A 17322-nucleotide genomic window follows, 5' to 3' on the forward strand; every position below is an offset into this window, starting at 1 on the left:
TATTTTTTCGACACCGTTTTATTGCAGCAGATTTTATGCACCCAAGATGTGCAGCTCGACAGATTGATCCCACGTCTAGATGATTAGACAGTCATAAAGATGTATGTATTAACACAAATGAAATCAACTTGGATTTGGCACTCATTAATGATAACCGATATCCACATCTTATTGCTAATAATCGAATGTCACAATTTAGTAAAATTTAAGGAAAAACATCACCGACTGACAAACAGACAGCAAGAGAGCATGATGGGAAATATCAACAGGTTCAGAAGAAACTTTTGAAAGAAACTAACCATAACTGGTGTCATCAATCTTGGCTCATGCAGGTAAACACATTGTGCAAAATACAATATATTTGTGGCAAGATTATTACGAGAATGTCAAACCAGCTTCATTGTATACTTTGAAGACTTTTTCAATGGCGGTGATGTAGGCAGCAGTGCGTAGATCAAGTCCCAAGTTGTACTTCTCAGCAGTCCGCATTATTTGCTTCATGAACGACAATGGAACAGGCAGAGAAGGGTGAGCAAAGAAAACAAAGATGCATGCCAGTCACACAAGTAGAGAAAATGTTTTTTTTTAAATAAATAAAATGTGTTCCCAGTGAAGAGGATTTATGGATGGTGACAAAATTGGTCGCTTGGTGGCTAAGCAGTGTATGAGAATGAATGAGGATGAGTTGCCAAGCTTGGGAGAGAAACAAAAGATTTTCATGTTCATGCCAAAAGAGAAATGACCACAGACTGCAAATGGCACAAGGTGTGACGTTACGTCGACGTAAACCAATGCTAAACACGAGCCAGTGCACAGGAACCTACCCGTGCTGAGCGATCCATGGTGTAAGCCAAGCCTGAGTGCACAATGTCCTTCTCTGAAGCACCCTGAAAATGCAAAACAATGACAGCACAGTGAACACCATGAATACCGTACTCGTGGTGTTGAATGATATCAGCCTTGTTATAACTTAGCCTTGCTTGTATCCACCAGGAAACAGATTCTTTAATCTTCCATACAAAACAAATGTTCGAAATTGCAGTCATAATCTTAATGTATATGTTCTATGAGCAACATTGCAACGATTATTTTATTTAAAATACAATTCTAAGTGTCCAATGTATAACACACTGTTCAGGGAAGCTCCAATGTATAACTCCAAAAAGAAAAACTCCAATTTATAACTCTGAAACGTTTTAGCGCTTTTCAGATAAAACAACAAAATTAGTTAAATTTAGTGTCATTGTTTCCACCATTGTTTTCAGACCAGCATGACATCAAGTTACCACATCTGGTCAAGTACAATATGTGCTATCTGGCACCAGAACGAGCTGAAAGCTTTGAAGGAAAGGCAGCATTACATACAGTAATACCTCACTTTAAGCTCAGGGTGCGTTCCTGGAGAAGAGAACGCAATTCGAAAATGCGCTAAAAGGGGACATTATACCATTATTTATATGGAGAAGTTTCTGGAGAAGAGAGTGCTAATCGAAAAAGTGCTAAAAAGGCATCAGAATACCATTGTTTACATGGAGATGCATTCCTGACAGTTTTATTTCTTACGTATGAGCATCTCCTATGAGGGGTATCTCCCCCTCATATGAGCATCTCCCATCTCCATTGGGGTATCAGTAATAGCTCTAATAATAATCTGGATGGTAAACATATTATTTTGTAAAAAGAACAATTTTTTAATTCTAATAACCTCAGGAAGTATTAACAAAAACATAAAATATGTACAAACATCAATAAAAACAATAATTTCCGTAGCTGCTTCTCTGCTCCTACACATTTCTGCAGTGGGAGACAATGTGGGAGGAGGCTCAATCTGCTGCAAAAAGAAGGTGGAATAAACAGAGATGATTGGCTTAGAGTGTGTGCATACAGTACAAACAATGCCGGCAGGTGTGTTTACTCAGGGAATGCTGTATATTATGGATTTTCTTCAATTTCTTTTGTGAAACTTTTCTCCAGGACAAAGCTCTAAAACGAAGCGGCATTCTATGGGCAGCGTTAAGTTAGGTATTCCTGCATTGGACTTCACCTTCTCAAATCTAGTGACTACTCACCGCAATGCGTGCTTGGAACTCTGCAGTGGGAACGATTGGAATGGTACCATTTTTCTTCCCAAACTTATTCTCCAAACTTTCTTGCACAGACACTGTTGTGACAACACCAAATAAAATTGCTAGATTATGATTACTATATGATGATGATGATAACAATTTAAAACATGTTTACAAAGAGGCCTTCTTTCTTCCATTAGTACAATATAATATCAGCCAAAATAAACTCGAATACCAAACATTGATGTGAAATGTCCCCAATACTTACTCAGAAGGTGGTAGTTTGAATCTCGCTCGTATTTAAAGGTGAGTCGGCCATAGCTAACATGATTTAGATTCTTGAGCCATTCAAAGTAGGAGACAGTTACACCACCAGCATTCAAGTACAGGTCCTGAAAGAAGGAAGGATCAGAGGTGTGTAAAGGGTTGTGGCCACAATAAAGAACACTCCTCAAGTACAAACAGAAATGTTGAGATATTACATTTTTGCATTGTTAGCCCCCGTGGACTTAGTCCGAAATGGGGGCTTATGGATTTGGTCTCGATTTTTGTGTCAATGCGTGTGCGCAACCATATCTCGGACATGTACTGACCGATTTTATCCATACTTGGTACAAAGACAACACATTAGGGTATACATATGCACATCATTTATTATTGAGATCAGATCCAAGATGGCCGATTAACAGCCATTTTAGTTGTAAAAAAAACCCGATGCTGAACACACCCTCAACCATTTCTCAGAGATGCATGGTCCGATTTTATTCAAACTTGGCACAAGCACAGCACATGATGGCATACACGTGCATGTCATTTTATTTTGCAATCTGATCAAAGATGGCCGACTGGTAGCCTGGCGGCCATTTTAGTTGCAAATAAATATGGGGTTGCCCTATAACTTTGTACAGCAAAATTACTAAAACAATGGGGGCTATGACATTTCATGTCTTTTTTCTTGTTTACTTTAGATGTTGCTTGTAAAAAAAATTGGATTCAATGGTATACAGTATATAAATATTTTCAAGTGTTTGTGCGTTTGTACGTTATTCTTTCATGGCCGAACCATAGCACCTGGAGGCCCCAAATTCTGGTTGTAGGTACTTCAGAATCTGGGCAAGGTTTTAAGGTACCAAACGTTCGCCTTGATGTCTGTTTTGAGGCCATTAAAGGCTGCTATATAGTGAATATCAGGATGTGAGGTCAGGCAGTGCTGCTGCCAGGGCCGGCGCCAGACCAGCTACTTGCATCCCCCCCAAAAAATTTCCAACTTAGATTTTTAAAAACAGATGTTTTGTAGAAAAAATAAAAAGCACAAAATTTGAAACTACTAAATTTATTTTATCACAATATTTTGCTTACAGTCAGACAGAGAAAAAAAACAAAAACCAGACAAACCGAGTTAAAAAGGTCGCATAAAAATTTCAATTTCAGACACATCAAAATCTCACTTTGCGTGCCTTTTCCTGTTACTTTCCTGTTATTATTGCTTCTTGAAACAATAATTTGCATAAAGCTGTGACCCTTAAAGGTCAGTAATGCGCCCCTCTGAGGTCTGTGCCCTCGGCGGCTGCCTAGTTGGCCTTATGGTAGCGTTGGCCCTGGCAGCCGCTAGCCTGGAGGAAAAAGGGAACCACCATAAGGCAAAATAAACACAGCTTTTCAATGTCTAACATGTCCTGAAACTACTGGGAAAAGCACTCTCAGCCAGGCAGCACCGGATAGCTCCTGCTAGTTTATTATAAAATAAGTGATCAACATCCAGGGAGTGGGGGCTCCCCAAAAAGGGGTGTGGGAAGAAGGCGGTAATAGTGGAATGCCTGAAATTAAATAAGTAAAGAAGAAAATAATTGTGTGGGATTCGATCCCTTCACTTGTGATATATGTTATGTTAATGCAATGTTTAAACATGAAAAAGCAAAGGGAATTTATAAAAAAACAAAAAACAAACGCATAACTATGATGATCATTATAAATATTTTGTACATTATCTTATTGAACATGAAAAATATTGTTATGGCCCAGAGTTCGAGGTTTGCCATGAGAGGAAGCACTGTAGTTTCTCCCGAATACCTGGTCCTGAGACCACTGACCACAAATAACAACGCGGTCCAATGGCTGGAGTTTACACAGTCGTAACCACTTGACTTACGACTACTGGCCTAGCGGTGTTATGCTTCAATGTTTCTGTGATACCTTTCTATTGGCATGGCAACCTAACTAGAGGCCACGCCCTCAGCGTTGTACTTGGTGATCTGCTGCCATCATGTGGTATCTCGAGTGGCGGCCTGCCTCCCATGGACCGGTCTACTGCATACAGTGACCGGTCCATGGTACGGCAGGGCTCGTGGGGACAGGTCCCTCTTATAAGACATGTGGTAATACCACTATGTCTCAGAAGGGGGTCTCCCATTGACACGAGTCCTACCGTCCTCCCCAAAATATCTCCACGGTGCTTGCAACTCACTGCGTGCAGCATGGCCCCCTCAAATCCCTCTCAGGAGAGTCTGTGGTAGTCGACGACGGTCATTCCGTTGGCTACCTCAGACTCCTGACCTGGGTTGGCCTAGCCGTACGTGATTAACCACTGTGTCATTGCGTGCAAGAAGCCACCGGCCCAGCAATCTCAGTGAGCACTGTGCCCTGCACTCTTCTTGGCAGATGGTCTTGCCTGCCATGCCATTTGTGCAGGTTTTTTGACATCAGATCCAAGATGGCCAAATGGCGGCCATTTTAGTTGTAAAAGAAAACAAGAATATATTGTTGCGGTTCTTGGAACTGCATGCATCCAACAGATAGTGGTCCCAAGACAGCTATTCCATTAATATACGTGTAGATACTCCCTTCCCTTTTGTTTAGCGGGACAACAGGGGCGTGCGTTGTGAGGATCTCATAGCGAGGTTTGCTCACATCATTTCTTCATCCTTTCATTTCTAACGTCATTCCTACTCTTCTTTTCTGATTATTCCTGAGGTAAATCTGAGCCACGTGCGCCCTGCACTGTGAGATGGGTCCTCAGCAAAGGCCAAGCAGGCACTACACCCACACCCCTCCGTAGAAAACACAGCCTGCCAAACGCACCTGGAAGGTTGTTGCTTCCAGCCATCATGGCCGGGCCACACAGGGGGTCGGGGCCAATCAGAGCACCCAATTCTGGTGACGACACCGAGTTTCAGGGTGGCCCCCCGCCCCGCGCCGCGGGGCCAATAAAGGTCCGAGCGGATCCTTCTCTCTCTCTCTGTCTATGCCCTGCCTCGCCTCCCGCTCAAGCTGGACTTCGACTCCACCTTCCATCGTCATCACCCCAACTCTGCCTTCTGTCATCGCTGGGCTCCTCCTCCTCTTCTCCATCCACACGACTCTGACTCCACCCTCCCAACTCAAGCCCCTCCTTCATGTCCACGGTCTTGACACGAGCTGCCCGAAGCAGGAGACAATGCACCAGCTGTCAGGGAAATACCGCTCCACAGAGCATTCCCACCAAACATATTGATGGTGCGTTCGGGGACTGCATATCAATTATACAGAGGTACCGAGAGTCCATTGCCTCAACTCCTGTCTTGTTTCAATTCCTCTTCATCGGGTTTTCTTTGTCTGTGTGTGTGTGTCCTGGTGCCTGTCTATACAAGTAAGCCTGCAGAAGATTGTTATTATTATTTTCGGGTTAGGTCTGCTCTGCGTTCGCTTTCATAAGTTGCTTGTTTATTGCTGCACCACACCCTTCTTCCCTATCTTTGTTTGCACACCCCAATAAAACTATTCCATGTACCACATACCTTTCCTCACCCCATTGTAAATAAATCATTATAACAAATGTTCCCAGCTCGTTTTTGTCTTTTCCTTCATTGGTCCAGCATGGTCCGAATCCTAGTTTAGCCAGGACCTTATTCCCAACGATCCATTCCTCTTAGCCGGTACATCCTTGGCAGTGTCACTCGGCTGTATCTGATCCGGTAAATTGATCTGGGCCGGTCGAGTGATCCGGTTCGGACAAGGCTTACTGAGGGCGTGTTCCCCAGTAATTAAATCACGTGGTTATTTTTAGGTAACCGGATTAACTAGACAGAGGACCCTCAGTCATGTGGTTGAGTTATTGGCGTCCACGGTCGGTTAAGCGACCCGCCGCATCACAGAATTATCCGTGTGCGACGGCCGACAATTCCGGGGAGTCTGGTGGGAGCCGAGATAGCTTTCCTACCCAAGCGGTCTTTTCACCCAACCCCCAGCCCACAACAATATATTTTAATTCAATGCAAGTGTAACAAAGTTTCATGATACTAGGAAGTTGTGCAGAAAGCTAAAAAGAGAAATTTGTAATCAGCATTAGCATAAACATGCAATTGGAATAAGGTAACAGTACTGGTAATGAATGATTTTGCCTAACATAAACAATTTATTCAAGAGTCGGGCTGAGTTCTGCAGCTGCCAATTGAGATCTTAGTGTATTTTACTAATCTAAAATGCGCACCGGTATTACAAGGACATCATTGTTGAGGAAAACCTTGTCAGCCTCAGGTGTGGTTGGTCCGTTGGCACCTTCTGCAATGATCTAAAAAGAAAAAGAAAAGAAGAAAAAGTAGGTAGGTCTATACTCCATCTCCTGAAACCCACCCACGTGTGAGATAGCCACCAATAACAGCAACACACACACACACACACACACACACACACACACACACACACACACACACACACTAGATTTCCAATTAAAGAAACAATCAATTTGATAAGTCTGACAAGTGATTGCATGTTTAACAAAACTCATATTTCTACAATAGTGTGGTTTCAACGACCACAATTATCACTGTCATATGAAAGCTTCCTTCATATCATTGACATTGCATATCCAATGGTTCTCAAGTTATCATGGCAACAACAACAAAAAAAATGATGGGCAGACATCCCATAAATATAATGCCTTTCGCCTTCAGCTGTGGAGGCATAACAAATACTGTACTCCAACTTATTCTGAAAATAAATAAAATAATAATAACATGGTAAAGAAGGTGCCAGATCTATGAGCAGGGGTTCACACAGTTTTTATTTTTTTTTATTAGGATCTCCATTGAGTACCGGCAGAAATGGTTTTGTACTCACGAAAAAAAAAAATTGTGCCACTCCGATTTTTGGTCTGCTTTACCAACAGCCACTGATTTTTAAAGTGGTTCTCAGCTTTGTATGCATCTTACTCCTCTGCAAGCGCTCTCTCAGAACATCCGTTCCAGACAAAATGTTAGCAAGCCACTCTGTTTTTTTTGTAGTTCCGGGCGCTCCTGAACCTCCTCTTCCTTCTTGTTCGTGTGTTCTCCTTAAATCAATTTTTTGTCTTATAAGTTATAAACTTACAATGGAACTTGTAAATTATAATGTTATCATTTATTAACTTAATTTTGTACATTTTAATTTTGAAATTACAGTGCAGTACAGTACTGTATATCAGAATTGTCACAGAAGAATCTTACCTACACATTTTTTTTTTACCATCCCTAAGTGTACTTGCGCACCAGTTATGTGAACCTCTGTCTATGTGACCACAGCTCACCAAAGTCAAAATCAGATGCATTTCTGTCAAGTAACATGAATGGTCTGCAATAGGATTTTGAAATAAGGTTGCAAACCCTTGACCTTTAACCTTTGATGATATAGTTTTTTGAATTCTAAACATCACTCCTGCTCATCCATCCCCCCACCCCAACCCATGTCAACATGAGATGCTCAGAGCTATAGTTTGGTCAATTTAAACGGTTTGTCAAGTGAAGGTCTCATGACCCTTGACCTGTGACCCTGTCATCTTGTACTTCATATCATTCCTCTACTTGCAATTGGAAATCCACTCACCAATCCATGTCAACATCAGATTATCCTATCAGGAGTTATGGTCAATTCTATCATTTTCAGCTGAAGCTCACATGACCTTTGATCCCAAAATATAATCAGTTCATCTTTGTATCATAGTGCATACTTCTACCAAGTTTGATCAAAACAAAAATCTGCTACTTTCAGCTTAAGGTCACTTTACCTTTGATATTTGACCCCAACATATAATCAGTTAATATTTGCATCACAGTAATAATTGTACCAGGTTTGGTCAAAATTCCTTCAGTGGTTCACAAGTTGCCGTGGCAACGAAAAACTGCTACCCACGCACACACAGCCGAATGGATGGACAGCCCCACAAAAATACCTTCGGCAGTGGAGGCATTAAAAGAACAGTGTATTGATTATCATTGTTAAGAGTGCGTGTGCACACAAAACAAAACGCATGACAATGTAAACAATAAAACATTGGTAGTGACCTTCATCTCAAGCACAATTATTGCTTTTCAGCACTTATTTGCATTCTTTAAGAAAATTAATCACTTATTCATCATACCTATCATATGATACTATACATATTAAGAGTGTTTTGTATATTTTGCAGAAAAGAAGAAGTAATTGGGCATACAATTTTCACGGATTGGCATATAACATTAGGAAAATTACATTTACATACGTTATCAAAATTTGGCAAACCAAATTAGAGTTTTAGGGTTAGTGTTAGACTCCACTCTGTGCAAGATAGTTCCATACCCAACCACCAAGCAGGATGTGGCAGCAACCCTCTCCCAATCTAGAGAAAACAAGCAACTGGTCATCTAGCTGAAACATGTCCTTGAGTGCAAGAAGACCCACATTCTCACTTTATCTCTCCATTAAGAATGACAGGCATATCCCCCCCCCTCCAATTTTTTTATTTCTGTGGTCAGCCTTATGTACAATCTCTGGAACTTCTGAACCTCACTCTTTGCTATAAGGGCATAAGACGATGGTGAAGAAATCAAAAGAACATTTGGCATTGAGATACCTTGGCTTTGACCTTGTGCGCATTGTGCCGAGTCAGCTGCTTCTCACCGGCTGCTGGGATGAGAATATCACATGGTGCTTCCAGAATATTGTGGTCATTGTAGGGCTGAGCCATAGGAAAACCCACAATGGTCTTGTGTTCCTGAAAAGGCATACACCATGCTGCATTGTATTATGCTTCGCACGTGTCTCGTTTATTGCCTTATGGATTCCGATAAAGTTAATCACTGAATCTCGATTTTCTCAACCTCTTTGGTTACACCTCCTGTCATTTATATTGTACAAGTTTGTACTTTCATTGTGTAGTCGAATAATCCAGCTTATAATATAACCGCAATGTTTCCGCGATGGTAGTGAATGCTCATATAAAAGCAGCATTTGAAAATAGAGATGTGAGGGGAAAAAAAATCATGCTTTGGGCACATTTACTTCTCACAAACTTCATTACAGTAACATTGTTGACTAGATCCCACCTCTCTTCCCAGGGATATTTTGTAGATTGTGATTCCCACTTTTCCATTCCTATTCTAGCCTGAACCTCTTTCATTTTTCTCTTCCTTCTTTCCCAATTGCTCTGCCCTACTTGTTCTTCCACACCCCTCAATCCTTTTACCTTCTCTGTTCTCAATTTATTTTTTCTCCTGCACTCTAGCTATATTTAACCCTGTTAATCATCCTTGTTTTGTTTTTTTGTTGTTGTGCAAGCTCACAAATATGCAGATGCAATAACCATGAAGGTATTGGTTGAATAAAGAAGCTCTTTGAGTGGGAAAAAAGAGAACCTGCTCAGCCGCTGCACATGTGCTAAAAATGTAGTTTCCATACAAAAGGATGTAATAAATTGCATTTGAAGAAACAATGCAAGTAAAACATTCAAAAGAAAAATCACAGATCAACAGTCTTGAAAACCCACCCAACTTTCAATACAATACAAACAATTCAATACATCATGTATTACAATATAATGCCTAAGCTTCCACCACCAAATAAAATGTTACTATTTTAATTTGTAGCAAAGAGAACGATGTATTTTTCCATTTTTATTTCACAGGCGTCCATGAACAGTGTGCAAAATATTTCCATCAATAAAGAGTCAGGGGGGGGGGGGCGGGGGGGAGGAGGCAAACCATCCATCCTATTAAATAAAAAAAAATAATGTATGTGCGTACAGTGCCTTCAGGAAGTATTCACACCCCTTCACTTTTTCACATTTTGTTGTTACAGCATGAATTTAAAATGAATTTCATTAAATTTTTTTGTCACTGATCTGCATATTATACCCCAAAATGTCAAAGTGGAATTTTTTATTTTTGAATTTTTTACAAATTAATGAAAAATGAAAAACTGAAATGTCTTAAGTCAAGAAGTATTTAACCCCTTTGCGATGACACTCCAAATTGAGCTCAGGTGCATCCAATTTCATTTGACCATCCTTGAGATGTCTCTACAACTTGATTGGAGTCCACCTGTGGCCATTTCAATTGATTGGACATGATTTATAAAGAAACACACCTTTCTATATCAGGTCCCACAGTTGACAGTGCATGTCAGAGCAGAAACTCTCCCATGAAGTCCAAGTAAATGTCCATAGAACTCCGAGATGGAATTGTGAGGAGGCATTGATCTGGGGAAGGGTATAAAACAATTTCTTGAGTGTTGAAAGTTCCCAAGAGCACAGTGAGCTCCATCCTTAGGAAATGGAAAGAATATGGAATGACCCAAACTCTTCCTAGAGCTGGCTGTCTGACCAAACTGAGCAACTAGACAAGAAGTACCTCAGTCAGGAAGGTGACCAAGAACCCAATGACCACTCAGAGTTCCTTGGCTGAGATGGGAGGACCTGCCGGAAGGACAACAGTCTCTGCAACACTTTACAAATCTAAGCTTTATGAGAGAGTGGCAGATGGAAGCCACTCTTGAGAACAACACACATGACAGCATGCCTGGAGTTTGCAAGAAGGCACACGAAAGACTCTGAGAGCATGAGGCAAAATATTCTGTGGTCTGATGAGACAAAAATTGAACTATTTGACCTCAATGCAAAGCGCTATGTCTGGTGGAAACTGAACACAGCTCATCACCCATCTAACACCATCTCTTCCATGAAGTATGGTGGTGGCAGCATCATGCTATGTGGATGCTTTTCAGCGGCAGGGACTGGGAGACTTGTAAGGACAAAGGGACCAATGAATGGAGTCAAATACAGGCAAATCCTTGAGGAGAACCTGCTTCAGAGTGCAAAAGACCTGAGACTGTGGCAAAGATTTACATTCCAACAGGACAATGACTCAAAGCATACAGCAAATAGCAACACTGGAACTGGTTTCAGAACAAGAACATGAAAATCCTTGAGTGGCCCAGTCAAAGGCCAGACTTGAATCCCATTGAGGATCTAAATATTTAATCCATTTTAAATTCAGGCTGTAACACAACAAATTGTGAAAAAGTCAAGGGGTATGAATACTTTCTGAAGACACTGTATGCTCACCCAGCCTTTGAAAAAGAAACAAGAAAGCATCTCAAAATGCGAAGATCATCCACATCCGCTTTGTACTCAAACTACACTCGATGAAAACAACAGCTCAAAAACTAATAAAGAAGTAAAACGTATTCATTAGTGTTCTCCATATTCCTTTAACTTGCATGTTTATTGTACCAACATCTTATGAAATGCTTTGAAAGTCCACTTTTAACATTATTATTAGTTCCTTCATTACGTATGCATCACCTGCACCAAAATGTCCCCCTCCTTGTCTGCTGTTCATTATTTTATTTCTAATTACCTATGGCTGCTTTGTTTTCATAATTTAACATGAAAAGCTCTCAAAATTATGGACAATGTTCAAAGCAGCAGCAATGGTAGCAAATGCACATCAGAACCAGTTTGTTACCAGTTTGTAGTCCTCCAGTTCCTTGGGGTCAATGCCTCCAGTGTTGTAAATTGCACCATCAATCTCACCAACGCCCACACAACGTGCGCCATAGCGATGTAGGTATCGCATTGTGTGCAGTCCCACATTTCCAAAACCCTGATAAAGACGCAAAAGAGAATGTGCATCGCAAGAAGCTTTACACGATACAGTAACATTACCTAAACCCCCCAAAAATGTATTCACTCAATCTATAAGGTAGCCTGACCTGGATTACAAATGTTTTATCTTTCAGGCCTGGTGTGAGTCCAATGGAACTCATGTATGTTGCCTCGTTGATGAAATTCTCAATGCCATGGAAGACTCCACGACCCGTGGCAGAGATGCGGCCATGAATGCCACCCTGGCTAATAGGCTTGCCAGTGACACAGGCATTGGCATTAATTTCCTATGGGGCACAAAGAGAAACTTGGTTTATAAAACTAAGAAAGCCACTGCTTGAATCTGCAGTGAGAAACTTATCCATTTTAATATATAATCACACATTTGGCAATTATGAAATAGGTCACTGCGAAAAACAGTGATACATCTCAATATGAGTACAAATAACTCGAAAAAGAAGAGTTGTTCTTGCAGCTTTGAAAATGACTGTTGGTGGAAGAATTAAAAATGACAAAAAAACACTTTGGTAATTCAACAACTTACTTGTAGCATTATTTATTGGTGGTTTATTAAAATGAAGATTACACAGTGCAGCAATTAATCTCTTGTGGCGTACCGAGTGACCCATTGTATTGGCATAAGTGTCAGCAATCCAAGACATTTCACGCTCGCCTGTGCTCATGTCTGGGGCAGGGACATCAATGCCCGGTCCTGTAACATGCCAAGAGTCATCTTATTGTTAAAAGGCTACCAAGATAACCAACATGCATGCAAGAAACAGCTCTCTTCAACAATATACAAGGAGGTTGATAGTGGAAATGACCACAATGGCTGGTATCAGAACTTCAAACTAGGCTATTTTATAATGAAGGTCTCTCTCAACTAATTTTGAGTGATGTTTGGTGTTTCGCAAACTCATCATGCTTGCCAATTGCGGGTTGGTGAGAGTGAGCGACCATAGGAATCGAGGAGAAAGAAGCAAGTCTTTAACCAATTGATCATACAGTTAGCTTAATATGGACCACCTGTTACCACAATGACAACAGGAAATTTCATAGAACAGATTTCACAAAATACCATAAAATATCCATTGCTGTTTGCTAAATGCCACCGATCATGGATGAGTAGCATGTGCACATTGTAGCCCCAGAAGAAAAGGTAACCGTGGATGGTCTTTGATGTATCATTAAATGATGCACTGCAGTTGCTTGATGCTGGGCAGGGAAGATTTGTGAAATAACTTTCATGTTCTATAAAGCAGTTCTACATAATACAGGACTGACAGATCTGAAGCATCTCTTCCTTGTTCAGGTAGCAAAGCAACATTGCAATGAGAACTTGATCTGTTACAATGACTTGGTAGTTATGTGATGTCACCTGTCTCTGCAGTGGGAAGACAAGGTCAAAATCATATCAGACTAAACAGCATGTTCCAGACAATGCAACCACTCTCAGCAGACAGCGTCAATGGAATGATGTTTTGTGGAGTTATTTTTTTTTTTGAAAACAGAGTCAAGGCTCGTGGAAGAGCAAGAACACAGAACGGATCAGGACACAACTTACCAAAAGGAACTACAGAAAGAGAAAGGGAAAATGCCAACAGCAGGTCCGAGAGAGAAAACAGATGGAGACGGACAAACAAGGAATGTGGGTAGTTGAATGGTTACGAGATCTTAGTCACACTGAAATACTTCCATCAGTTGTAAATTGAGTGAAAAATGATTCATCGTAAATGTTGTAAATGCATCACACAACCCTCCTCTATTAGTCAGTTCTCTGATGACAATTCTACAAACAATAACGCAGACAGATGTTGTGGTGCATCACACTAATGAAGCTTGCAAATAGCTAAGTTGTGACTAATGTCCAAAATGTGCAACTCCCAGCACATCGAGTGAAAACAGTTGTCTTGTCTTTTATTGAAATATTCGGTGATTTATGCCAATGTAGCACAAATTTTAGCTTTGGGTAACAGTGGGGATGGTCCTGCCAGGTATGATGCAAAACTGTATCCAGTGCTGTTGACACCAAAAAAAAAGAAGAAATAAAGATCACACTTGAAGAAGGATGCAGGAAACCATATCAACTAATCTTCCATATTGAGGGCTAACAAGTTTAACAAGTGAACTACAAACATCATTAGAAACCCCTTTGCTTCAGAAAAGAGGTTTCACATCTTGCAGCATGGGTAGTAAGGCATTCCAAGTTGCCAACCATAAAAATTCTCCCATGAGAAAAATAAGATTTATATTTGCAATTAAGAACAATGTTGTGATCATGTAATGTGGAAAACATGAAGAGGAAAATGAGGATGACAGTCTGTGCATATTGGCATTACAAGAAGCATATTTGAAAGAAACAGGTGAGTTCCACACTGATGATGTAAAAGTAAACTAGAATGGCATGCTGTAGAGCGCATACCTCCGCCAGGCTGAACAGTTTACGTTTTGCATCCCACTGATAAACCGGATCTGCATCGGGACCTCAACCAAAATCTAATCAGCTTGTTCTCACCTACCGAACCCATCCACCAAGTTTTGTCATAACCCAAACTCTAACTTTTTGAAATATTGTGTTATACTGTATATTACACTGGTCAACAATTTTTTACTTTCTGAATGTTGTCTAGATTTCTACAAGTGAATTAGGGTATTCTGGCACTGCTGAATCAGGAAATGGCATCCGTTTCTCTCCATCAGGTCAGGTTTTTGTGCTAAGTTGATTTGAAAAAATCAGATCTTGTGACAAAATCAATTACATTTTTGTGGCATTATCAGCTGATTTTTGTCAACACATATCATCCTAAACATGTTTTTAAGAAAAAAAATGTTTTGCCAACAACATTTATTGATTACATGATAGAAACATGGATTACTGTCATCTGAATGGTGGGCATTGATAAAGGTAAGTACAAGTAAATTGCATGTTGCGTCACCACTGTTCAAACTTCAGGGCTTGAACTTCCGTTTCTTTGAACTCCTAGAATGTTCAGCGGCAGGGAGGTCTCTCTTCAGATTCCAACAGTAGTCAGCCATCATGACTGCGTCCCAGCGACCCTGATACCTGGTCTCCATTTCCTTCATGTCCTGATGGAATCTCTCCCCCTGCTCGTCACTCATTGAACCCAGGTTCTCAGGAAACCGGTTCATATGTGAAAATAGGTTGTGAAAATCTTGATGCTCATGTTGCAGCCCAGGTTTCCGAAAGCAGTCAGCATGTTGTTGACAAGTTCTGCGTAGTTTCTGGCCTTATTGTTGCCAAGAAAGTTCTTCACTACCAAAACAAATGTCTTCCACGCTTCCAGTTCCACTTCGTTCATTGAGTTTTTGAACTCTGGATCTCTGATGAGCTGACGGATCTGAGAACCATCAAAGATGCCAGCTTTCAACTTCTCCATGGTCAATCCTGGAAAAGCCTGGCACAAGTAAGTGAAGCAGTCACCATCTTTGTCCAGAGCCTTGGTGAACTGCTTGATTAAGCCGAGCTTGATGTGCAGCGGTGGGAAGAGTATTCTGTCTCTGTCCACCAGAGGGTCGTTGATGACGTTCCTTTCTTTGCATGGCACCAATTCCTCCCGCACAGGCCAGTCCTTCTTCGTGTAATGCTGAGCACGGTCCCTACTATACCACATGCACAGAAAACATGGGTACTTGGTGAAGCCAGACTGTTGTCCAAACAAAAAGTTCACCATCTTCAGGTCAACACAAATAAACCACTTATGCTGATCATAACCAATTTTCTCCAGCACATACTTCACCGCTTCATACTTCTCCTTCAGTGTAGTCGAGTGAGCGATGGGTACAGAGGCAAACTGGTTGCCGTTGTGTAGCAGAACACATTTCAGTGATCGCTTGCTGCTGTCAATGAACAGTCTCCAATCTTTGGGTTCGTACTGTGGCACTCCAAGCTTGAGCAGAAGCGCATGTCATAAATTGGCGCATGTAGGTATTGTACATTCTTCAGAGTTCGTTATTTCAAGAAATACAACTTTTTTGTATCACATTATTACAAAATCTGCCCCATTAACTTTAGTTTTGATCCACGAACTTTATGCTTTGCCTCACCAATTTTTGGAAGATTTTGAGGTTTTATGACTTCAAACTGATCCCTTTTCGACATAATCACCTAGAACTATCGTACCTGAATACTTCTTGTCATTAAAATAATTATTTCCAATCAAAACAATTATTTGACATGACATTTTACCCCCACCAACTTCTTCTAAAATGCTCCACACATGCGTACATGTGAACAAAAATGTAAAAAACGACATGTGGCCATATCTCAAAAACTTGACCTGATTGAACAAAACTAATGTGAGTTTTGGATTCAGCGCATCAGATTCGTCCTAAATCAGCTTAAAAAAATGCAGACAACAAATTTGTTGTTGACCAGTGTTATCATTGGCCTGATCTCTCAATGGTGATGAATCACTTTAAAAATTATAGTATCCGGATCCGAATCTTCACGAAAATTTCAAATTTGTCTTTGACACACCCAACCTGTCCACCAAGTTTCATCCAAATCTGTCCATAACTTTTTGACATATCCTGCTCACAAACAAACAAACAAACAAGCAGTCATAGACTGGTACTTACGAAATCGTCAACTTGACCTCTGACCTTGTCTAATAAAAGCTGTCTCTAGAGAAGGTAGCGATGCAAACCAGAAGTTTATACGATGATTCTGTACCAAACCATCAAAAATCGAATGTTTTGGATGCTTGACCTCACTGTGACCTTGACCTTTGACCGATTTTGACCAAAATCTAATCAGCGCTAGCCATCACCCTCCTGAATCACGTGGTGTAATTTGACATTGGTAGCTTCTTCCGTTCCCGAGTTATCGTGCCTACAAACAAACACACAAACAAGCAGTCATAGACTGGTACTTACGAAATCGTCAACTTGACCTCTGACCTTGTCCAATAAAAGCTGTCTCTAGAGAAGGTAGCAACGCAAACCAGAAGTTTCTACGATGATTCTGTACCAAACCATCAAAAATCGAATGTTTGACCTCACTGTGACCTTGACCTTTGACCAAAATCTAATCAGCACTAGCCATCGCCCTCCTGAATCACGTGGTCTAATTTGACATTGGTCACTTCTTCCGTTCTCGAGTTATCGTGCCTACACACACACACACACACACACACACACACCCACACACAGACACACACACACACACACACACACACACACACACACACACACACACACACACACACACACACACACACACACACACACACACACACACACACACACACGACGGAAATCATCAATATACTTGCGAAATGTTTAGATTTCGTAAGTAATAAACAGGGGTGAATGCACAACCTCAAATCCACAAGTGGTGGCCATGGTAATTATGCTGAAGGAACC

General features: G+C 40.9%; 1 protein-coding gene across 2 annotated transcripts in view; it reads right to left on the reverse strand.

The window, feature by feature from the left end:
• LOC147026355 (glutamate dehydrogenase, mitochondrial) overlaps positions 1–17322 on the reverse strand; it is a 57167-nt gene continuing 39845 nt past the window's right edge. For both annotated transcript variants that reach the window (XM_085881690.1, XM_085881689.1), the window contains 9 exons: positions 12555–12649; positions 12045–12224; positions 11798–11935; positions 8908–9048; positions 6532–6612; positions 2335–2458; positions 2070–2161; positions 825–887; positions 1–495 (listed from right to left, as the gene is read on the reverse strand). In XM_085881690.1, the coding sequence (XP_085737816.1) occupies positions 376–495; positions 825–887; positions 2070–2161; positions 2335–2458; positions 6532–6612; positions 8908–9048; positions 11798–11935; positions 12045–12224; positions 12555–12649 (1034 nt within the window). In that variant the 3' untranslated portion in view covers positions 1–375. The remainder of the gene's footprint in view (positions 496–824; positions 888–2069; positions 2162–2334; positions 2459–6531; positions 6613–8907; positions 9049–11797; positions 11936–12044; positions 12225–12554; positions 12650–17322) is intronic.

This window comes from Eptatretus burgeri, chromosome 5, assembly GCF_056783735.1.
Source record: "Eptatretus burgeri isolate ZD-2024b chromosome 5, Ebu_testis_v1, whole genome shotgun sequence".
Taxonomy (NCBI): domain Eukaryota; kingdom Metazoa; phylum Chordata; class Myxini; order Myxiniformes; family Myxinidae; genus Eptatretus; species Eptatretus burgeri.